This window comes from Geotrypetes seraphini, chromosome 1, assembly GCF_902459505.1.
Source record: "Geotrypetes seraphini chromosome 1, aGeoSer1.1, whole genome shotgun sequence".
In the NCBI taxonomy this organism is placed as follows: Eukaryota; Metazoa; Chordata; class Amphibia; order Gymnophiona; family Dermophiidae; genus Geotrypetes; species Geotrypetes seraphini.
This window is the reverse complement of record NC_047084.1, coordinates 451,058,696-451,083,488: the sequence shown is the minus strand read 5'-3', so window position 1 is coordinate 451,083,488 and position 24,793 is coordinate 451,058,696. Positions and strand designations below refer to the sequence as shown.

The 24,793-nt window shown below is 45.9% G+C and overlaps 1 protein-coding gene across 1 annotated transcript in view; it reads left to right on the top strand.

Moving 5' to 3' along the window:
* The window catches only part of LOC117368155 (deoxyribonuclease-1-like), a 62,791-nt gene extending 38,200 nt beyond the window's left edge, over positions 1-24,591 (top strand). The window contains exons 7-9 of the mRNA XM_033961525.1: positions 5,151-5,247; positions 19,628-19,679; positions 24,241-24,591. Of these exons, the coding sequence (XP_033817416.1) occupies positions 5,151-5,247; positions 19,628-19,679; positions 24,241-24,449 (358 nt within the window). The 3' untranslated portion in view covers positions 24,450-24,591. The remainder of the gene's footprint in view (positions 1-5,150; positions 5,248-19,627; positions 19,680-24,240) is intronic.
* The last annotated feature ends 202 nt before the right edge of the window (positions 24,592-24,793 follow it).

The following is a 24,793-nucleotide window of genomic DNA, read 5'->3' as shown; positions in this document are numbered from 1 at the left end:
TGGGAAAACATGACTAGAGACTTTAATCATGTTTTCCCAGAGAGGATCATATATCTGCCCATATGTTCCTCTCGTCTCTCTCTCGGCTACTCTTTACCCTTCCTTCTCTCTCTCTTCCCATGGCTGGAATAAGGGTTCATGCCCCCTACTGTTTACACCAGTGGACCTCCTCTCTGTCCATGTGAGGAGAGGGTTTTGGGATCAGTCCCAGGTTGAGATGTGTCTACGAGCAGTAGATAGTAATAGGCACCAGGACTAAGGAAAAACATAGATTCAGATTTAGGAAACTCTATGGAGAGGATGGGGGCTGAGGAAGAGACTGCATCCCTATCTCTTGTCCAAAGCTGGTTGTTTGCTCTGCAGGTGGTTTATATTTACATTAGGGCTGATGGATGAAAACATGGATTTAATTACATCATGTGTTTTTCCTCAAATTTCAGTTTGCAGTAATTTAAGGTTCAGATTGGCTTGCCTGATACAATCAGTACATGTGTACAGAGAGAGAGAGAGATGTTGCAAGGGGTTGGCAAGGAAGGCAACTGCTATGGGTGCTGAGCCAAATGGAGGGCCAGAAACCTTTTGAGTCAGTCTAGAAATCAAAGAGCATGTGAGCCTAAAAAGAAAGGAGAAAGCTTTAAGCAACTCTTGCCCAGGGTTACTATATTTGGGAAGACAAAAAAGAGGGCACATGACCGCGCCCACACTCCACCCACAGCCCCCCCCCCCCCACTAACTTTCACCGATTTCCTTGGTCCCCTTTCCCATCCTCTGTACTCTTTTAGTGCTTCTCTCTCTCTCACTCACTCACTCCTTTCCAACAGGTGCTTCTTTCTCTCTCTCTCTCTTTCCAACCCCCAACTCCTCCTGTGCATACCCCCCTCTCCTTCCAACCTTCTTTCCTGCTGTTTCTGTCTCTCCCCTCCCATCCAGCACTAACCTACTCCATACTGTTTCTCCAACCCCTTCCCCTCCCAATGTTGATTCTTCAGTCCTCCCTACTTTGACCTCCAATGTTGCTTCCCGCTTGACCTCTCTCTCTAGCTCCCTACTCTCCCACCTATCTCCTCTCCAGCCACTGTAATTTAATCTTCGGACAGCCGGTAGCAGCAATGAGGTGAGCCTGCTGCCGCTGACTTGCCCCAGAAGCCACCTCTCTTCAGCGACTTCCTGTTCCCACGTAGGCAGGACCTGCAGAGAGGCAGCTTCTGGGGCAGGCCAGTGGCAGCAAGCTCACCTGGTGGCTGCTGCTGGCTGCCCGAAGATTGAATTATAGCAGTCAGGGAGGAGGTAGGTGGGGGAGTCGGGACAGCTGACTAAACCTGGACAGACTCCCCCATTAAAAAAAAAAAAAACCAACCCCATCTGGACACCTAGACATATCATCTAAAAAAATGACGTGTTTGGGTTTTCATGGACTTATGGTAACCATAATCTGTCCTGCTCAAAGGCCCTGTCTCCCACACAGTAGCCTTGTGAATGCAGAATTGTTGTGTCACTGAGAGCTCTCCCTACCAGTGCCTCCACTACTACTGCTAGGCCTGGCCTCAGGGCTTAATTTGTAGATAAAAAAGGAAGTGGAACAATGGAGCTGGGAAAGGGAACAGGTGAGCCAGGTAAAGCAGCAACAGGAAAAGAGGGCCTGAATTAGGGAGTAAAGTGACTGTTTTCTTTTCTGCTCCAAGCTTACTCCATTCCCTCCTGCTCCATGAAAATACTGGAGCAAACTGCTGCTCTGGAGTTTGAAAACAAGTGGTGGAACTGTTTTCCAGGTCGTTCTCCCTGATATTAAAACCCTGCATGGCCCCTGATACCAGTTGCGTACCTAGGGTATGTGACACCTGGGGGCAGATCATTTTTTAACAACCCCCAGATAAAAATATATATTTTAAGTACCATCCCCACCCACCCTTGGTACGCCACTGTCTGAGGAAGGGGATTTTGGTCTCCAAAATTATGTACAAAATGCATTAAAATTAGTACAATAAAAAGATTAATTTATTTCCATTTTCTACTTATAAACATTTATCAGTACAGCTATAATACTACTTTATTCCAAAGCAACAAAAAAAAAATCTTTTTTCTATATTTTATCATCTCTGTTTTCTGCTTTACTCATCTTCTCACCACTCTCCATTCCATCCAGCATCCACCCTCTTTCTCTGTCCCTTCCATTTTTCTCTGTCTCCACTCCCTCTCCCATGCTCTGGCATCTCTCTCTTCTCCTTTCCTTCCCACCCCAACTCACCCCATGGTCTGGCATCTGCTTCCCTTCCCCCATGCACTGGGATCTTTCTTCTCTTTCCATCTCTCCCTCCTTACTCTGGCATCTCATTTTTCCTTTTCCTCCCTCCTCTCCTTTCCAATGGTCTGGCATCTCAGTCTCCTTCTCTCCACCCATGCCCTGGCATCTTTCTCCTCTCCTTCCCTTCCATCTATCCCTTCCCCTCCATACTCTGGCATTTCCTCTCCTTCCATTCCCTCCTTTCCCAATGGTCTGGCATCTCAGTCCCATTCCCTTCCCTCCCACCATGTCCTGGCATCTCTCTCCTCTCCTTTCCTCATGGTCTGGCATCACTCTCTCCTCTCGATTCTTTATCTCTCCCCCCAGGTGGAGGACTTTCTTCCTTACCTCTCCCTCCCTCCAATTGGGTACACAGTGCAGTATTTCTCTACCCCCCTAATGGGTACCTCTCTTTCTCTAATTTTTAGTAGCCTTCACAACTTGCTACTGTGCCAGGTCCTGCCTACTTCCTGCTTCTGTGAAAGCAGGACCCAGCAGAAAGGAAGGCCCAACACCGGCTGAGCAGTGAGTTGTAAAGGCTGAGGCTATCGCTGCTGGAAGAGGAAGTTTCCAGATCATAACACTGATGCCGACCTCTGGAGCACCCCCTTATGGTCTGCACCCGATGTGGACGCACCCCTCCACTTGGCAAACCACTGCTCTGCATACAATTCAATACCACAGAAAGTGACACATGTCCCCAAATACTGTGCAAAAATATAAAGATAGTAGATGTAAATGTGAAAAAATTGACAAATAACAATCACTACTTTACAAATTAACAAATAGAAATAAAAAAAAAAATAGAAAATAAGAAAATACAATATTATTAGACTAATACATATTTCAATTAGCTTTTAGAAGCTAAAACCTCCTTCAGGTCAGTACAGTATACTGCTTTTACGGTATCCTGTTCTAACCTGAGGAAGCGGGTTTTGGTTTCCAAAAGTTAGTAAAAAATTAGTCCAATAAAAAGATTACTTTATTTCCATTTTGTATTTCTACTTATAAACGTGTATCAATACTACTTTATTCTAAGGCATAACCCCCCTCAAAAAAAAAACACCTCAATTTTTTTTCTATCTTTTGTCATTTCTGCTTTAATCATCTTCACTGTCTTCTTTCCATCCAGCATCTGTCCTCTCTCTCCCTTTCATGCAGCATCTGCCCTCTCTCACTCCTCTTTCCATCTGGTGTCTACTTTCTTCCTCTTCCATATGACATCATCCCTCTATGACCCTTCCATAAACTGTCTACCTTGTGCCGTTTCTCTCCTTTGTACATGATTCATACCAGCTTTACCCTCTCTCTCTTTATCTCCACTTCCTCCCCTAGCATCTCTCTCTTTTCTTTCTTCCCATTCTAACATCTCTACCTCCTTCCCTTCCCTCCCCCCATGCCCTGTCATCTCTCTCCTCTCCTTTCCTTCTATCTCTCCCTCCCCCTCTATGCTCTGGTATCTCCTCTATGCTTTGGTATCTCCTCTTTTCGCACTCCTAAGTTATCCTATCACTCATCCCTCTCCACTTTCAGTCTTATCTCCTTATCCAGATACCCATTCCCCTTTTTGTTTTCCTTTGTCCACATTTTCTCACCTCCTTCAAATACCTGTCCAGTAGCATAGGGAGGAATTTCTCCAGGGAGGGGGGAAGAGTCAAAGTTATTTTATGCATTACCCAACAGAGCTTTCTATGGAGCAGGTAGTGATAGGAAGGGTGATGTTGATGAGAACTGGGGGGAAGGGGATACTCTCCTGTACACACGGAACTGTGTCCTTTCTCTTCCTCTCACTTCTTCATAGCCATCTGCCTTTGTCCTTGTACCCCAGCATCCATTGCCCCTGCTTGTTCCCTATTCTTAGCAACTATTGCCCCATCTCTTCTATATACAGCACTCCATCTTCTGATCTGTGCCTGCCTCCAGCATATATCCCTCTACCCCTCCATTTCCTCCTATATAGTTTTGGTCCTCTTTTTCTTTCTCACCTACCTAATATCTGCTGCCTCCTCCCAGCCTCAGCTCTTGCATCAACCTCCAGTTCCCTTTCTCAGCCCCAGCATTATACCTCTTCTCTCAAATCAATTCCCAGCTCCAGCATATGCCTCTTCTCCCATTCCCAGCATGTTCTAGAGTCAGTCCCTAGCCCCCTTCTTCCAGATCCAAAATCAGACTCTTCCTTTAACACGATGCCCCCATCTTTATCTCTACCATCTGCCAGTATTAGCCTCCTTGTCTCTTTCTCTCATTTTACCTCTCAATTTTTGGTTTACTATCTCCCTGTCTCTCCTTTAACTTTCCCCTGTGGTTCAACATCTCCCCTTCTCTTCCATTCTCCATCTTATCGTTCCATTATGTCCCCTTCTCTCCCCTTTACTATCTATGCTCCAGGCATCTTCCTCTTTTCCCTTCTCTCAAACCTTGCTTCCTGTTGTGTCTCTTTCAGTGCAGCTGTGATAGCACAGTCCACAGGCTCTTGGTCTTCAGGCATTCTGCAAGGCTCTGCCAGCCTCATCCCTGTGACCTACCTATCTTGCTGCCTTGGAAGTGGGGCCAGCAGAGTCTGCAAACCAAGTTTCCATGGCCCCTTAACTAGTCTTTTTAATGCTGATGCTGTCACTGCTGCAGTGATGTTTGAGGGGAGCATGGAAAAGGGGAAGATTCCTGGACCATATTGGTAGGAGAAAGGCCCTTGGTCAACAGCATTTGTGGAGGATTGCTCCTCCTCACCCCTAAACTACACCCATGCCTTTTCCCTTCTCCCCCACTCTATATTTCCGCCTCTCCCTCTGCTGTGTCCCTGCTCTTGGACCTCTTTTTCCTTTCCCTGCAGGACCTTGCATTCACCTTCTCCCTTTCTTCCTCCCGTTAGGTTTGTGGCCAGCGGCACAGGACTACTGACTGCAGTTCTACCAAACACAGCCATGGCGTTTAACTTCCAGGATGCCTTCAGCCTCTCCTATGATATGGTGAGATATTTGGAGCATCTATATAAGCCAGGACTGCTATGAATCAGATTTTCTCCCTTTCCTCTCTAACCATTCTCAAGGTAAAGAGGGGATAGGTGCCTTGCTATGAGAGATTACCCAGCACCCAGTGAAGCATGGAGGAGATTTCAGGATACTCTAGATTCAATGTATGGTATTACATTGCCCACTTAGTTGGTCCTTTAGGTCATACTTTGCCTGTAAGCTCTTCATAGAAGAGACCTTCTGAATGAGTCATGTGATCATCCTCAGTGATCCCAATGTCCTATTCTCTTTGTATCTCAGTAGCCAGGCCTTTTTAAGAACCAGCCCTTATGCCTGCAGTATGGCAGTACAGTGGGGGTTTGGTGGGTTCACACGTTCCACCACAAATGTACTAGTTAGGGTGGCATATGGGCTTGGGTCTCCTTCTCTGCAGTCCACTGCACTGCCCACCAGGCTACTCCCGAGACCTGCTTGCAGATCTACTAGGACTGGCCATAGCGACAGACATGCACTATTTCATGAAGATATTTGGGAGGAGGTCAGTGACTGGGGGAGTATACGGGGGGGCCATATTTTCATCCCTCCAGCAGTCATCTGGTCAATTTGGATATCTTTTTTGCCCTTATTCATTTAAAAAATAGGTCTAGCCCAAAACATCCAATTTGTGCCCTGGACATTTTATAAAATATTTGATTATCTCTGTAAAACATCCAAGTGCTAAACCCATCCTAATCCAGCTAAAATACACTTCTAACACGCCCCCTTTAGATGCACTTGAGACAAAATAGCCAGAAAGATGTCTAAAACGTTAGTTTCGAAAATGCCCACTTGGATGTTTTGACTAGTAAGATGTCCAAGTGACAGTTTATGCTATCTTTTAGACGTCTATCTTTTTTGAAAAGGAGCCCCATAGGCTCTCTAAACAGTGCCGCTGTCAGCAGCTACCTTAAAAGCGGCCGCCAATGACACCAGTTAGAGAATTGCACCTCTGGCAAAGGTAGGCACCGAAAATGTATGCCAAGGCTTTCAAGGCCTACATTTCCAGCATCTAACTTTGAGGTGAATCACAGCTACATAGGCGCTATAAGGCACTTAATGCCACTTCTGATGTTAGCCACACTTACAGTTGCATTAGGCACTATAAAGCGCCTCTGGAAGCGCGATTCTAGAACTATATTGTAGGACTGGTAGGTGCCTTTGATTTTTCATTTAAGTCCGCATTTTGGACTTAGGCATCATTTTGGACTTAGACATCAGAGGAGGGGGGCGGGACCGCGGCAGAGAGAAGGCAGCTCGGAAGACCAGATGGCAGCTTGCAATGATCGCTAACACTAGCGATCTTATGCAGGCTGATGAAATGAGGTAAATTGAGGCCAGGGGAACACGCAGGCCTTCCGAGGGGGAGGGGGTGCAGGCCTTCCGGGGGGGGGGGGGGGAGTTGTACAAGCCTTCAGGAGGGACAGGCAGGCCTTGGATGCAGGCCTTCAGGGGGGGACAGGCAGGCCTTCAGGGGGGGACAGGCAGGCCTTGGATGCAGGTCTTTAGGGGGGACAGGCAGGCTTTGGATGCAGGCATTCAGGGGGGACAGGCAGGCCTTGGGTGCAGGCATTCAGGGATGGGGTGCAAGCCTTCAGGGGGGATAAGCAAGCCTTGGGGGCAGGCAGGCCTTCAGAGGGGAGACAGACCTTCAGTGGGGGGACAGACCTTCAGGGGAATGGGCCCAGGTGTAGAAGTACACAGAGGGAGGGAAGGGGGGTTTAAAGAGACGTGCATATACCAGACTTTGGGGGGGGAAGAAATAATGGGTCTAAAAATAGAGGAGAGGGAGAGAGATGATGGGCAATGGGATTTAGGGAGGGAAGGAACCGAAAGGGAGAGAAGTTGGACACTAGGGATGGTGTGGAGGGGGGATAGAGATACTTGATAGGAGGGTAGTTGGGAAAAGAAAGGGAGAGATGGTGGACCCTGGGGTGGTAGGGAAGGAGGGAGAGATGCTGGATGAAAGGGTAGTTGAGAAACAGTGGATCTGTGGATGAAGACGAAAAAAAGGAAAGATGCCAGACCTCCAGGGGAGGGAAGGGGAGGACAGAGATGGAAGATGGATGGTTAGCATGGAGAAAGAAAGAGACCCTGGCAAGCAAGTTATCAGAAGACAACCAGAGCCTGGGACCAACAATATTTGAATAAGGACCAGATAACAAAAGGTAGAAAAAATAATTTTATTTTCTGTTTTGTGATTACAATATGTCAGATTTGAAACGTGTATCCTGCCAGAGCTGGTGTTAGACCGCAAATGTGAGCTAGGATTTAATAGAGAGAGGAAAAATCTTTTCTGTTTGTTTACACCAAAGTGTCAATGTGGTTAGGAGAAGGCAAAGGGGATGAAGAGGCTATAAAAAGGGTGAAGAGGTTATAAAATAAACCCACCAGGATGTTTAAAAAACCAAACAAAACACCCAATTGAGCAGGAAAATCGAATCAAATTTTTTTTCCTGAATCAGGCAGCAGTACTGTATACCCATTTCACTCTTACTAGCCAGCAACATACCACCTGGAAGACACACTCCTTTTCCTGATAATGATGAAAATAAGCAACAATATATCTTGGATGATTGTTTGCTTTTGGGCCAGCGACTTTATGAACTCACTCCAAATATATAGCATGTAACCCTGAAACAGTGCTCTCATCCTGGAGCACCGAGTTGCATAACTGCTGAACTATCTCCAAGCATCAGGCATCCACCACTGTCTTAGGGACACCCCTAAAATGGAGGTTACAGCACCAACACTGATTTTCAAGGTCCTCCAGCTGCAGAGAAATCTCCTGTTGATGCTCCAAGGAGGTGATTGATATTCTATCCATGCTCTGCCACTAATGCCTCAGTGTCATCTACCCAATGGCCAATATCACATAGATCCCTTTTGAGGTCCTCCATAGGTTCTTGGATCTCACCATGTAATGTGGAGAAATTGGATTTCCGATCCTAAAACTAGAATTGATTTCTTCTTGCAGCATAGAGAGCTCAGAGGTGTGTAGCTCTGCAGCTCTTGCAATCTCTCCATCAGTCACCACCATCTTTGTCTCTGGTTGGGCCACCAAAGAGTAACTAGTTCTAGTGTATGATTTGATGTCCATTTGGCGCTTCCGTGCTGCCATCATTCTGCCAATACCTATGCAAATTAAGGCATCTCTCCTACATGCCACTAGCAATTTTTAAATGAGGTACACTGAGAAATAACAGGGGTAGACCCTGTGCTCCACTCTTAGGCTGCCATATGCTAAGATGATGTCACTTTCTCTTCCCATTTACCATTTTCTCATTCCTCTATTTATCTGCAGGTTCTAGCCTAGTGGTTAGTGCAATTGGAAGTCAGTGTTCAAATTCCATCTCTGCTACTGACATGACCTTGGGCAAGTCTCCTTTTTCCCATGGTCTCAGGTGCCCACTTAAAGAGCAATTTTATAAACTAGGCAAACGCATTATGCAAGTAAATATTTAAAATGACATATTAGCACTTATGTGCAAACATATACACACAAATGCCAGTTTTCTGCCTGGGCATAGTTACACAATACCATAAGTTACATGCATCCCTGCTGCATCTAGGTGCCTATTCACAGGCCAACTCCATGGTTGGCATAAGTTTGGCTGGATGTTAGGCAAGTTAAGACCAGATTTTGCTAATAATGTTTAACCATACCATACATCTTCTTTTATACTACATGTTTCGACAAGGATTCAATGCAGTCTATGATAAGATTTCTAATCAGTGATCATGAACAATAAGATATAAAGTGAAGCATGTTATTGTATTGAACCTCATTACCAAAAATATCCAAACTCCTAAATAAGCATCTCCCTTAGGTATCCATTTAACCTTCTCCTAAATAAGCATCTCCCTTAGGTATCCACTTAACTGATTCCTGCAAAGTTAGGTATCTTTCTTCAGTTGCCTATATTGTTTTCCCCACTGAACCTTGTAACTACTTGAACCCTGTCAAGTTATTCTATCGATAAATCCAGATATCTTATACTTGTATTTCTATACCACAACATGTAATTTACTTAAATCGTTGTAATGTAATTCTCTCGGTAATGTCCTGATCTCTTTTAATTGTAATCCGCTTAGAACCGCAAGGCACAGGCGGAATAGAAATCACAAATGTAATGTAAATGTAATGTAATATTTCAGGGTACTAACAAAACCCGAAAAATGGGAGCTGAGATAGATTGAAAACAAAGAAATCTCCCAAGCCCCAAGAAGGAAACTGAGATCAGGGGGAGAGACTGCCTGTAGTGCCGAGGAAAAACCACTTCACCTAGACTATATTTATGAATTTTTTTAGAGAGCCCTCAGTCACACAGCCCTCCTCCGGACCCCCGGAGGTAACGGCTGCCACTGGCTTACACCCAGAAAGGTGTCAACTGTGAAATAGAGAATGACACGGGGAGCGATCCCCGCAGCTAACCGCTGCGTGGCTGCGGTTTGGCTGCGGGTTATGGTGACCTCATTAGCAAATCGCCGCAGACGCGGGGACAAATCCTTTCACCGCCCGCAAAAACGGTGAATAGATTTGTCCCCGCAGGCCAATGTCCCCCCTTCTAGGAACCGCTATTTACCTGTGTTTCACCGTGTTCGTGACCGGGTGTTAGATGTCTCCGCCATGTTGTCTGTCTCCTCCAACTTTCGATCCAACTCGCACGTTGCCGCATTTACTCTCGATCCAACTTGCATTTGTCAGATCAACCCTTCCTGCCAATAGAACCCGCCCCCCCCCCCCCGACGATCGCCGGCAGGAAGGTGCTCAGCCCTTCATGCCGACAGAACCAGCCCTCCCCAACGATCGCGGCAGGAGGATATCCAACCCCTCCTGCCAGCTCCCCAACAGCCCCCCTATGATCACTGATAGGAGGGTGCCCAACCCCTCCTGCCGGCCCCCCCAACGGCCCCCTATATCGCCAATAGGAGGGTGCCCAACCCCTCCTGCCGGACCCTCCCTCAACAAACCCCGCCATCCCGAAACACCACCCTTAGTCTTACTTTCCAAGTTGGACCGGACAGCTCCTCGCTCGTCTGGCCAGCAGGCCTGCCTCCGTCCAAATGAGGCGGGCCCGCCCCTCCCCTCCCCTGCCTAACCCACAGGATCCTAGGGCCTGATTGGCCCAAGCACCTAAGGCCCCTCCTATAGCGGGAGTGGCTTTAGGTGCCTAGACCAATCAGGCCCTAGGATCCTGTGGGTTGGGCAGGGTAGGGGCGGGCCCGCCTCATTTGGACGGAGGCAAGCCTGCTGGCCATACGTGTGAGGAGCCGTCCGGTCCAACTTGGAAAGTAAGACTAAGGGGGTTCCGGGGTGGGAGGGTTCGTTGGGGGGGGGTCCAGCAGGAGGGGTTGGGTACCCTCCTGCCGGCGATCTTAGGGGAGGCCATTGGGAGGACCGGCAGGAGGGGTTGGGTACCCTTCTGCTGCGATTGTCGGGAGGGCCGTTGGGGGGGTCTACAGGAATACACAGTCTAGTACCCGAACTTGCAATCTGGGCAACTGCAACTGGGCAACCTGATCCCGAAATCTGAGCAACTGCCTGCTGCCGTCGCGTATGCTGGGACTCCTGCCTTCGTGTATCTGCCGGATACGCGAAGGCAGAAGTCCCGGCATACGCGACGGCAGCAGGCAGTTGCAAATCAGCTGACGCTGGCGCAATCTTGCACACTGGGAAAGAAGGGAATCTCCGGCGTCAGCTGACTAGCAACCCCCCATCGTATGGGACACCTGCCTTCGCATATCTGCCGGATACACGAAGACAGGAGTCCCAGCAAAAGATGCAGCTGCAGGAAGTTGCTAGTCAGCTGACGCTGATGCCGGAGCTTCTCTTCCTGCCCAGTGTACACCAGGTACTGCTGGACAAGGGGAGGAGGGGAAGAAGGAAGGGAGAAAGGATACTGTTGGACAGGAGGGAAGGGGTACTGCTGGACAATGGGAACAGGGAAGGGAGAAGGGGTACTGCTGGACAAGGGGGAAGTAAAAGGAAGGGAGAAGAGGTACTGCTGAACCTGGCAGAAAAGGAGGGAAAGGAAAGGTGCTACACACTGGAGGGGAAGGTGAGATGGTGCATGGGGAGAAAGCATGTTGGGTTGTGGGGTGCGAAGGAGGGATACCACTGAGGGAAGAGGCAAGGACAGAGAGAGAAAGTGTGCAGGAGGCAGAAAGTGTTGGACTCATGGAGAGGGCAAGATGGATGGGGAGGACAGAAAGGAGGGAAGGAGAAATGTTACACTGGGGAAGGGGGAGAGCGCAGAGAGTGAAAAGTTGGACTCATGGAGGGAGAGAGAGAGATGCTTGGTTGAGGGAAGGAGGATCAGAGGAGAAGCATACAGGAGGGGTTGGGTGCCCTCCTGTCGTGATCGCTGGGGGAAGGGGAGACTTGCAGCCGTAGCCGCGGTCACTATGCTAATCACGGCAGGGAGATCTTTGCCACGATTAGGTACAGCGGCCGCGTCTACTTACCATGTAGGCTAACATTGTAAGCATTAAAAGTACATGTCGTGTTTGTTTTTGTATAGTTATTAACTAATATTTAACTAAGTTTTAAAGTTTTAAAGTTTTAAAGAATGTTTCCTTTATACGTAAATAAAGAAAAGTATATAAAATCGTACCCGTTTGAGGCTTTTATGTATGCAGCGGTGACGGTGACGGGGCGGTGAATGGGGTTGCAGTGGCGGTGACGGGGCGGTGAATGGGGTGGCAGTGGCGGTGACGGGGCGGTGAAGGGAATGGCGGTGACGGGGCGGTGCAGAGGATGGTGAGACGGGGACGGGGCGGTGACGGGGACCAATTTTTTTCACCGTGTCATTCTCTACTGTGAAACATCCCCGGGCTCTCTGTGAGTTTTAGTGCTAAATAACACAAAGGTGCTAAAGAGTGCAAACAAAATCAAAACACACTCACTACAGATAGTCTCTACCCCTGATCCAGAGGGGCTAACAAGAAAGTTCAAGTGTCCAATTTCGACTAAATAATGCCAAAAGAAGGTACTTAGCTTCTCTGAAAAAAGCAGCCAGCGGGTCACCAAACGTCCTATGGCTACTACTGCCAAACTGCTGTAGCCTGATGATTCCGAGGCTTCTGCTCAGCGTCAGTTGTTCCTGAAGAAGGGGGAGTGCTCCCCCGAAACGGAGTCCCGTAGGACGTTTGGTGACCTGCTGGCTGCTTTTTTCAGAGAAGCTAAGTACCTTCTTTTGGCATTATTTGGTCGAAATTGGACACTTGAACTTTCTTGTTAGCCCCCCTGGATCAGGGGTAGAGACTACCTGTAGTGAGTGTGTTTTGATTTTGTTTGCACTCTTTAGCACCTTTGTGTTATTTAGCACTAAAACTCACAGAGAGCCCGGGGATGTTTCACAGTTGACACCTTTCTGGGTGTAAGCCAGTGGCAGCCGTTACCTCCGGGGGTCCGGAGGAGGGCTGTGTGACTGAGGGCTCTCTAAAAAAATTCATAAATATAGTCTAGGTGAAGTGGTTTTTCCTCGGCACTACAGGCAGTCTCTCCCCCTAATCTCAGTTTCCTTGGGGCTTGGGAGATTTATTTGTTTTCATTATATTTCAGGGAACATGCTTTCATAGTAACCACTTGGCTTCATTTTGGCTACTCAATTAATAATACATATAAGTAGGTCACATATACTCCTTGAACGCTATAATATCTCTTATGTTGGCAGACTAAAGATATATAATACATCATCTATTAGTCCCTAGGATTCTCAGATCGCCAAAAGAGTAATATAACTCAGACTAGCCACAATCTTCATCGATTCTGTTAATTTGTTATCTTGCTATTTTACCAATCTCTTATTTATATAACTTATATTTCATAATCTCTTTAAGACTTAGCTTGTTTATTGAGGAGTAGTGGCTCGTGGCCAGTAGGGGGTGATGTCTATGGGACGGTAATGGAATGGACATCAGGACATGATAGTGCAGTATTTTGTGGAATTTTTCTACAAAAATGGCCTGCTTTACGTATGATTCTGGGTAATTCTAGTTAGATACAAGCATATGTGTTAGTTAAGCGTACGAAAAATTGGTGTATAAAAATCTGAATATGGATGTAGCCAAAACCAGAAAAACACACTACAGATTAATATTAAGAAAAAGCATAATAATATTCTTTTTATGTACTTTGCTATTAGGCTAGATCATAAAGGAAATTAGGATATACATGGACTCCATTTTGTTCTCTGTCTTTCTGAATTTTCTGCTTGGTTAAACTCCATTTTGTGTTCAGCCTATACCCCTAGTCTTTGTTCAGGGTCAGCTTCTAGCCTCGTGGCTCTAATTGATACCAGATGTGCCTTAGGCTGGGTAGGAAGAGCATATTAGATTACGTATCCCAAACTGAGATATAACAGGTATTAAATATGAATGAAATACATAGTATGAATGGATGTGGGGCCCCAAGCAAGTGCTGAATGGATTGTGAAAGAATTTGTACTTAAAGTGAAATGTTTTATATAAAAAGAATACTAAGAAAAAATCCTGAGCACAGCATCTGGAAATGGTTAAGTTAGAAAGGCTTCTGTGTAAGGATCAGTGAAATTTGAAGCTGTCAGCTCAGGGAGAGGGGGAAACAGCCCCTCCTTCTCCTTTTCCTCTAAGGCTGACCAGTTTTCAACACTTTTTTTAGGTGTAACATGAAACTGTTAGTTGTTCAAAGCAGGCTGAGAATATTTCAGCACCCTTTTAACAAATGCAGATTCTCTTGAATATGGATATGTTATAAAATGTTAATGTATATTCAGAAATGAATGTAAACAAAATAAATATGATTTCTGAAACTTTTAAACATGTAAAGGAATTTTCTTTGTCTAACTTTAAACACCACCTCTGTTTTTGATTGGCCTACAGCCAATGATGTCATACTGAACTAAAGGTATATAATGGAGAGTTTCGAAGTATCGAGTTGAGTTCATTATCAGAAGGCCAGCATTTTGGCAACTATAACGACCTCCCGCTAACACAACTAGCCTTTTGATGTCCATGATAGGAAAATAAAAACAATAAAATTAAATATTTTGGTGAACCTTGCGTTATGCGTCATTTCCATGTTTTTGTTATTTTTCACACCTTGAGTGAAAGCTAGCAGCTTAATTGGCAGCTGCAGCTTTATGAGTGCGCTGGTGTCTCATGGTCCATGCTCATTATGCAGCAACACTCCTCGCTCACGCATTTCAACACTTTCTTCAGGGTCAGGGATGTAAACAAAGTTAACGGTGTATGACCTGTCCACTCTATCAAACTAATGCTGCCACCTAGGTACTAATAGATGGTGTATTATATATCTTTAATCTGCGAGCATAAGAGATGGTATAGCGTTCTAGGAGTTTCTGTGACCTACTTCCTACTAACCAGGCCTTTTAAGAAGCAGAGATTCATGCAGCGACTAATGGTTCAGAGGAGGTGATTGTGATGTCACAGTGAGAGACTGTCAGCCAGTGTTGTTGTTTAAAGGAATCTAGATGCCAAGGGTCCCTTATAGAATAGTTCTTACTGCAGGGCCTTGAGGTGCCTAAATGGAGGCACTCAGTTATAGAACTGTTTCCTAGGATTCACGTGATGCAGCTTGCCTAACAGGATGCGGGAGAGAAGGGCTCCACTCCTACCCTTACATTATCGGCTATATATCCTGGGGATCTTAATATCATGGCAGACCCAGGAGTGAAAACCACCCAGGGCACACACTAGGGATCATGATAACAGAGGGGTGGGCTTTTTAGCCCAGCATCTGGACTTGGTCGATGTCTGGTGCACCTTGCACCCTTATGATTCTGATTTTACCTTTTACTCCCATGCTCATAAGGTGTATGCCAGGCTGGACTACATTCTCCTGTATTGGCATCTCTTTTCCAAGATTTACGAGAGCACCATTTCTGATCATGCACCGGTGGGACTTTGGTTGAGCAGGGCCCCCAAGGGTCGGACTTCTTCTTGGAGACTGCTGCCTTACTTGTTTCAAGATCCTGAATTTCGTATCTTCTTGAGGGTGCGCTGGATGGACTATCACCTCACGAATGCCAAGCCTGATGTGGGCCCTGTCACTTATTAGTATGCCTCTAAGGTGGTACTTCGTGGGCATATCATCGCCTGCCACTCAAGTGGAGAAAGCTTCAGCAAAGGCTAGACAAATGCTGGGTTGCATCAGAAGGAGCTTTATCAGCCGAAAGCCTGAAGTCATACTGCCGTTATACAGATCCATGGTGAGACCTCACCTCGAGTACTGTGTCCAGTTTTGGAGGCCACATTATCAAAAGGATGTGAAGAGATTGGAGTCGATCCAGAGAATGGCCATTAGAATGGTCTCAGGACTTAAAGATATCCCATATGAAGAACGTCTGACCAGATTGCACTTATATTCTCTCGAGGAGCACAGAGAAAGGGGAGACATGATAGAAACATTCAAATACATCACAGGCCGCATTGAAGTGGAGGAAGAAATCTTTTTTCTTAAGGGTCCCACGGCGACAAGAGGGCATCCGCTAAAACTTAAAGGGGGAAGATTTCATAGTGACACCAGGAAATACTTCTTCACCGAAAGGGTGATTGATCAATAGAATGGTCTTCCACAACAGGTGGTCGAGGCCAGTAGTGTGCTCGACTTCAAGAGACGATGGGACAGGCAGATGGGGTTGGTACAGAGTAATGCTTAAAATGATAGTTTCTCAAGGGAAGGAGGATTCATAAGTGGGCAGACTTGGGCCACCGGCCCTTTTCTGTTTCTATGTTTCTACCTGCTAGTCAACGGAGGAAGCAGGAGGGGGTGCTTCTGCAACTGTCTGGGAGGCTTCACACCCTCTGATGGTCCCATATTACCACATTGTCGGATGCGGATCGGGTGGAGCTGCGGAGAGTTAGGAGTCAGCTTGAGGAGATTCTTAAATGAGCGGAATGCTCCCTCTACTTTCAGAGATATCAGCTTTATCGTTGGGGCAGCAAAACAGGGAAACTGATGGCCAACCTGATCTGTCCACACAAGAAACGCCAGATCATCACCCCTATTAAGGACTCTCAGGGTGTTTGACATGAGGGAGAACGTAATATAGCTTCGCAGTTTGTTCAATATTATCAGTCATTGTACGGGCGCCGACCTTTGGATAAGGAAGTCATGGCTGCTTTTTTTGCAGATGTGGGGCTGCCTCAACTGACTGAGCCTCAGGCAGTGGCTTTGAGTGCACCTATCACTGTGGACGAGATGTCCACCATGATCAGTTCTCTTTCTCTGACTAAGGCGCCAGGACCGGATGGCTTAGGGCCGGAATATTATCGGATCTTGTGGGACTTGGTGGCAAGCCCTCTCAGCTAGATGTGTAATGCAGTTGTAGACAATTCTGGTCAGCTCCCGGAAAACTTGGCTCATATTGTTTTGCTCCCGAAACCGGGGAAGGATCCTGAATTGGTGGGGTCCTTCTGACCTATTTCTCTGTTGGATCAGGATGTCAAAATACTAGCCATGACGTTGGCTCGGCATCTTAATCAATTTCTGCCCAGTCTGATCCACCCGGACCAGGTGGGCTTTGTCCCCGGTCGATACGCTTCAATGAACTTGCTGCAAGTGCTGGGGGCCATCCATGAGCATAGGGTATGGGGGGGGTCAATCTGCTGTAGCGGGCTTAGACATGGAAAAGGCCTTTGACAGTGTTTCCTGGGAGTATTTATTCTTGGAACTGGAGGGCTTTGGTTTCTCAGGGGGTTTCTTTGCCTGGATTAGGGTATTGTACACTCACCCTCGGGCCAGATTGCTCATCAATGGGAGTCTGATGGATGCGTTCGAGCTGCAATGTGGCACCCGCCAGGTTGCCCGCTTTCTCCCTTACTGTTTCTCTTGGCTATTGAGCCTCTGAAAAGCTCCTAGTGTTTGGGTGGTGGGATGAGAATGCAAAATTAGCTTATTTGCGGATGATATTCTACTTTATTTGGACCAGGCCCCCGTTCATCTGGTGACAGCGCTAGCACTCGTCAAGGATTTTGGGTTGCTCTTGGGCCTGCAAGTTAATTGTAGTAAATCCGAACTTTTGCTGCTGGCGGATGGCCTCGTAGAACCGTGGCATGCTTTGCTTCCTATCCCGCATTCAACTGCCCCAGTTCATTATCTGGGTATTTACCTGAGCACTAGCCCTGCCACCTTCTATTCCATGAATGTTCTTCGTCACCTGGATGCCATTGGGAGGTTGTGTCAGGGATGGCAGGATCTCTCTCTGGGACTCCTGGGCCGTGTGGCTCTGGTAAAAATGATCTTACTCCCCAAACTACTGTATCCTCTCCAGACGGTGCTGGTCTGGCTTCGCCGCAGTGACGAACTTCATTTTAAATCCCAAATATCGCGGTTTATTTGGTGGTCCAGGGCCCCTCGAGTCGCCATGGCTAAGTTGGCCCTAGCTAAGGGGGCTGGCGGGTTGAATGTCCCGGATATCCGCCTTTACAATGTTGCTGCTCTCTTCCGCTGGAACCACGAGGGGTATACGGGTTCTGTGCGCTTCTTTCCTTCAGGGTGGGCTGAGAGTTGGAGTCAACCTTTTCAGTTTTTTAATTTTCTCCACGCCCAGTCGGACTTGGCTGTCTGCACGGGGGGCCGTTCGAGGTTCCTGCTTCCATTTTGGAGAGCTTGGCAGTGGTGGCGCCACCGCCAGGGACTGCTGACGGCGGTCTCTCCCTTTCTGCTGTTTGAGGGTAACGCGGGATTCCTGCCGGGTTGGGGGCAGTCGATATTTCAGGACTGGACCTCTCGGGGCTGTAGATGAATGGAGCAATTGTTGGCCTTATCAGGGGATTCTTTCCCCTCATTTCAGCAGGTTCAGACGCAATGGACCTTCCCACATAAGTATTTGTTCTTATTCCTTCAACTTCGACATTATTGGTCATCTACTCAGCAGGCTTGTGCAAGGGGTTGGGATGCAGGTCCCCTGGACCAGATCTTTGCGGCTACTCCACCGGTGCTCAACTGATTGTCCCACTGGTACAGTGCTCTGCGGCTGTCCTCCAAAGTTCCTGGCATGTGCAAATTGTGGGAGTGTTGGGAGGGGGATTTGGGCCAAAGTATCTCTAATCCCCAGTTTTTGGACTGTTTCCGGACCCTTTATCTTTTTTCAAAATCAGCTGATTATCAGGAGATGCAGTACAAGATTCTACATAGAACCTACATCACCAGGTCCAGAGGGGCACAGATTGGGTTGTGGAGCAGTGATCTTTGTCTTAAGTGTAAAGGTAGGCCTGGTACCTATCTTCACTCTTTTCTTGAGTGCACAGCGCTCACTGTTTGGGTTGAACTACTGGGCCTCCTTGACACTGTTCTTCACTACTCTATCGAGTGGGACTGTGGCACCTTTCTGGGATTTCAGAGTTCGCTGCAGGAGCAGGGCTTCTCTCCTCCTCAGCGTAAATTTCTATACACTATTCTGGTGATGAAAAAATTAATTTTGATGAATTGGGCCTCTGAGGACCCTCCCCCAGTTGCGGGCCAAAATGCGGGAGATGGCACAATTTGAGATCCGCTCATTCGTTACTACTCAGACAGGACATGCGCCATTATCTTGCTCTTTGGGAGGGCTTGTTGGACTTCTTAGCCACCTAATCACTCCCTGAGACCCTCCTTTCATCTATCCTTTTCTTCTTTTTTAGGTTTCCGCGTTGGCTAGACAACTCTGCCTGTACTCTGGGGGCGGGTGGGGGGGTTGGCTTTGATGGGGATGGTGTGAATGAGTTGTTTGTTGTGTTGAATGCAACGTGATTTTTGGGTGTTTGTTGGGAGCTTTGGCATGTCTGGTTCTTGGGTGTCTGTACGTTTGCGTGGGGGCTCTTTTCCCATAAAATGTTTTGGCCGATAGCCTGGCCTGGCTTTGTGTTTCCATGGGTTTTGTGGGGCTGGGTTGGCCTACACTTTTGTATTATTCTTTCTGCTGGACATTGATTTGCTTTTACTGGCCTGCCAGTGCTGTGCATCCTTGCTTGGTCTCCCTGTCCCATTCTTGGTTTTTTTCCTGTCCTGTTACTGTTATTTTATTGCTTGTACTTGCCTGTCTGGGCCGTTGTGCCATTCTCAATAAAAATTATATATATATATATATATATATATATATATATATATATATATATATAAATAAACTGTTTCCTTACAGAGTTCACTCTTTGGGGCAAAGGGTACACCAGCATGAATGTCCAGTAATATATATTTTAAAAAAAATGAAAGTGTGGACCTGTGAATCAGGTAGGGCAGAAAAGTAATACAGCTCCAGACATACCAGTCTCCCTGAGGAGTGGAAGGAGCAGTGCATGGAATCTTGGGCTCTAGGACTGCATTATAGAGAGCTAAGTAATCATTTCTGTCTTTCAGGCCAAAGCCATTTCTGATCATTACCCTGTAGAGCTGGAGTTGCACCTAGACCGTAAGTTTTCATCTGTTTTTCCTGTTCTGAGTTTCACAATTTCTGTATGCTGTTGTATGCAACACAAGCTTTTTTACTTTCTCCATCCTGTAAGAAATGCAGCCCCCCTCCTCCCCTATGCGGCATAGGAAAAAAGGATGCAGCTTGTAATCTGTTCTCATATAGCTTGCTGCCTCAGTCTAAGATTCTCTAAGCAGACAGGTGCTATATTCTACAGAAAGCTAAACCTTAGCACATTAATGCACACACAGGAAGTTCTTATAATTTTCTGAAATATACTATATTGAGTAAATATAGTAGATATACTCACAGGTTAGAGATAAGCAAATTGATAGCTCAGGCTTATTTTATTTATTTATTTTAAAAATTTATAAACTGCTTAGAACTAAGCGGTTTACATAAGGGTGAACAATAGATGGGACGGGAATGAAGTCCTCAAACAGCGTTTCGTAGCTACAAGGGGAAAAGGTATGTCTAGCTTTTTCCTGAAATGACAGTATGTGGTGAGTTGCTGCAGACATGCAGGTATACTGTTCCAGATGTGTGGTCCTAGGAACTCAAAGGTGGAACTAAACATCTTCTTCCGGTGTACTTGTTGAGAAGACGGGGATGATATCTTGAAGCGCTACAGAGAAAGATTTTATGTGTGCCTTAGACCACCAGAAGAACTAACAAATCGATTCTGGAAGAGATCAAACTGGTCATACTGTCAGATGAGAAAGGTCATTGGAGAAGGACATCATATTTGAGAAGATTGAAGGAACCAGGCAGAGAGGGCAACCTGCAATCAGATGGCTGGACACGTTAAAAGCAACCATGGGAATGACTTTGGAGGACCCTACCAGACTAGGATTAAACCAATTTCTTTTTAGATTTGTAATTCATCAAGTTGTTAGTACTTGAGCATGAGTCGATGACACCTAGGCACAAAGGATCCCTAAATATGTAGAAAGAGGATAGTATTGACACAAAACTCATAAGATTATCAGTTCAACAACTATAATTGTGTTTATGATGTACAGGAGTGATGCATAAATGCAGCCCGAGCAGTGGGGAAGTGAAGCTGATGCCAGTTGGACTTCTATGGTCTTTGTCCCGCATATAGCAAGACAGATCGAGATGGGCTGGAGTTGCTTTGATGGCATTGGGGCAAGATGGCTGATGCAGGATGGACTTCTACAGTCTGTGTCCTATGTATAGCAAGACGAATCAGGAACAAGTATGCGTTTTAAGTTAAGAGGTGATAGGCTCAGGAGTAATCTGAGGAAATACTTTTTTACAGAAAGGGTGGTAGATGTCTGGAACAGTCTCCCAGAAGAGGTAGTGTAGACAAAGACTGTGTTTAAATTCAAGAATTTGTGGGACAGGCACGTGGGATCTCTTAGAGAGAGGAAGAGATAATGGTTACTTTGGATGGGCAGACTGGATGGGCTATTTGATCTTTATCTGCCATCATGTTTCTATTAAATATTTTTTAAATTATTATATAGTGCTCAGCCCCACAACCTATTAATTGTTCAAATGTGAAATGAACCATACATAGGCTGACCATCATTGCATCTATAATGTCTATTCCACCACATTCAAGATCTTATTCACAAGCCAGAAAATAAATGTCCACTTATCTGCTTGTAATGGTGTTGATAGTTCTTCACGAGACAGGCAGCTATGTTGAAAGTGCTAATTCTCTTAATTAAAACATTCCTAACACCATGAAACACAAGTCGATCCCCCCGACTCGAATTTCACAACTGCTTCTTCCTCAGGAAGGGAAATTCTTTCCATGGCTACAAATCACAAGGCTTTCCATACTGAGCAAGCTAATTCACAGGAAACTAGAGAGTCGTTCCCTGTAGCTCAGGTTGCTCAGTATGAAAAGCCTTGTGATTTGTAGCGGTGGAAAGAATTTCCCCTCCTGAAGAAGCACACAGTTGCGACACTCGAGTCGGGGGAACGGTGTTAGGAATGTTTTAATTAAGAGCATTAGCACTTTCAACATAGCTGCCTGTCTCGTGACCAACTATCGACACCATTGCAAGCAGATAAGTGGACATTTATTTTCTGGCTTGTGAATTAGATCTTGAATGTGGTGGAACAGACATTATAGATTCAATGATGGTATGGTTCACTTCACATTTGAACAATAGGTTGTGGGGATGAGCACTAGATAATAAATTAAAAAATATTTATGTGTATAACTGTGATTTGGATAGATATTTTGTAATATTATCACAGCATATTAGTTAGTTACTCCCATTTATATATATTGATCTATGTTTCTATTACCATAAAGCTCTATGACTTCACAATGCAGGTGAGAGGAGGAGATAGTGGATGCTGTGGATGGGCAGACTGGATGGGCCATTTGGCCTTTAACTGCCATCATGTTTCTATGTATTTTATATTCATATCATCCAAGTGCAGGTCTTGCTTATCATGGGAAGAGGAGGAGGAGGACATCTTATAGAGGAACTTTGCATGTAAGATGAATAATTACTAGATAATGAGTGTGAGACTGCTACGCCCATGAACAGGTTCCCTACAGGTATGGCATCCTAAGTTCAGGAGAATATTTGGTGAGGTCTTCCACCTGTAGTAACCACCTTTCTTTTGGACTGAACCCTTTGGTGCTAGTAGCTGCTGGGTCTTTGCTACCTAAACATAGAATCTGAAGAGAGAACCAGAAAGTAGAGGATCCTCAATGGAGACACAAGAGCAAGGCACTCACCATTTATGAGCAAGGCAGGAGTAAGGTTGAGGTCCAGCAGGATCAAGAAGTATCTAATGAGAAAAGTAAGATCTGGCGAGAAGTAGGCAGCCAAACCACAAGACAGCATCAAGTATGTAGTGCAGACTAACTTCTGGCAAGGAAACTAAACAGTGACTGGGTTTTTTTAAGGAGTTCATACAGGAACAAGATGGCCTCTGGCAGGAAACAGCAGCCATGCTGTGTGAACAGACATAACAGCTTGCCTGGTAATACCCACTGACACAAACTGGAAGGTGATCAGAAGTTCACTAAGTCCCCTAGAGACTGGTGGTGGAACCTTACAACAAGAAAATCAAAATCCAACAGATTGGCTGTTGTAGAAAGCTGTGTGGTAGAGCCACGCACCCTGGCTGAGCAAATGGCTTCTGCTGCAAACTTACTGAGAAACTGTCCCATGCTGATGCTATGAGCTAATTATGGAAATTCAAAGTGCACATAACTTGTGTGTTACATAGGGAAAGCCTGCTAGATTCACACGAGGTTCTGCACCAAGCGCAGTTAGCAAAACGAAAGTGTCAGCGCACCTCTGCACAGGTGCTAGAATGTTCTTTTAGGGATAAATATCAGCCTCGCAAAAATTTCTTGCACATAAAATGTTTGCGAGGCTGATATTTATGCACATTACAATTGATACAAAAAGATCGTTTTTTTCTGTTTGGGTCAGTGTGCAGTGCTGTCGCCTCCCATTCTTTCCTAAAAGTTGTAGGCCCTGTTAGAATAGCAGGAAAAAGAAAACCACTAGCATTAAATCCTTTCAAACCCTAGAAGAATGAACCAACCTTTCTACGCCTCCTCTGACCTGGTAGTGTTGTGCTCCCCTTAAAGTTTTCTGCATACTTCTCTATATTGGGACAGAATAGCTAATGGCCTCATTACACTTAATTTTTGATATGCTTTGCGCCAGTGTCCTATGTGCAGATTTGTGTAGTGTGAAAAACTTCTCTATATCTTGTGGCCATATGCTTTCACCTGTGGTACCTTTGTACATCAGCCCCAGAAGTAGTTAGGGAGAATTTAAACTTAAAGGTAAGATCTGAGCTCTTTGGGGACAATGAGATAGAAAACGAATTAAATAAATATTGATTAGGGCACATGATAGAGGAATAGACAAGATGGTTCACAGTCAGTACTGAATAAAGGAGTAAAACAGACAAATACAGATTTGATAGTGCTGAACTGGAAATGGTCATACATCTCATTTTTGGATGTGATGTTCTGTGGTCAGAAGGTTTGTATATAGAGAGGTATAATAATGTAGCATCTCCCTTCCTTTGGAACCTCTGTAAACATGTTAAGACTGAAGGCCAGAAAAACACTGGGATCAGGGACCCAGGCAATTTGGGGAGAATGAAAAAGTTGCAACCTTCTGGGCCATTCCTGCTCTCACTTATAAGAAACTTGATAAAAATACAGATAGGGCTCCTTTTACAAAGGTGCGTTAGGGCCTTAATGCGCGCTAAAATGCCGCGTGAGCTAGCCGCTAACGCCTCCTCTTGAGCAGGTGGTAGTTTTTCAGGTAGTGCGTGCTAATCCGGTGCATGCGCCAGTTTTGGTGACTCTGCTGGAGTCAGAACTAATTCACAGGAAACTAGAGAGCCTCCCCTGTGGTCACGCACAGAGAAACAGTGATAGTGCCGCTGATTAGAGCTGAGATCCAGAAAGATAAAATGACTCCTCCAAGATCACATACAGAGTCAGTGATAGAGCTGAAGAGCTGTGTTCAGTCATAAGCAGAAATGTAGAGTTGGTTTTTTTTCACTTGTTCTCTTTCTTTTTGCTTTCTATCCTCAGCTCAATATTCAGGGGAAGTATTCAGGACCAGCCCATCCCTCGGTATAAAGGGTGGAAGTACTAACAGAGTGGACTGTGACTGTTCAGGTGTGAACTTGACATCCTGCAGGGGACGCTGTGGTGCCTTCTCCCCTGACTACCCCTGTCACTGCAATGCCTCCTGCAGCAAATACTCCAGCTGCTGCCTTGACTACAAATCCTACTGTTAAAACTGCTACCCATCAGAAATATCACTTTCTACCCCGACTGCATTTGTTCTGAAATCATTAAAATGTATGTACCAAGCATCAACCCTTTTATGTTGCCTGTCATAGGGTTACCATACGACTCTAGAAAAAGGAAGACAGATTGAGGCATCTGGGTTTTACTTCCATTGCTTTTCTGCAGACATGAGAACATAAGAATTGCTGCTGCTGGGTCAGACCCGGGGTCCATCGTGCCCAGCAGCCCGCACACGTGGCGGCCCTCTGGTCAAAGACCAGCGCCCTAACTGAGACTAGTCCTAACTGAGACTAGCCCTGGTTCAGCAGGAACTTGTCTAACTTTGTCTTGA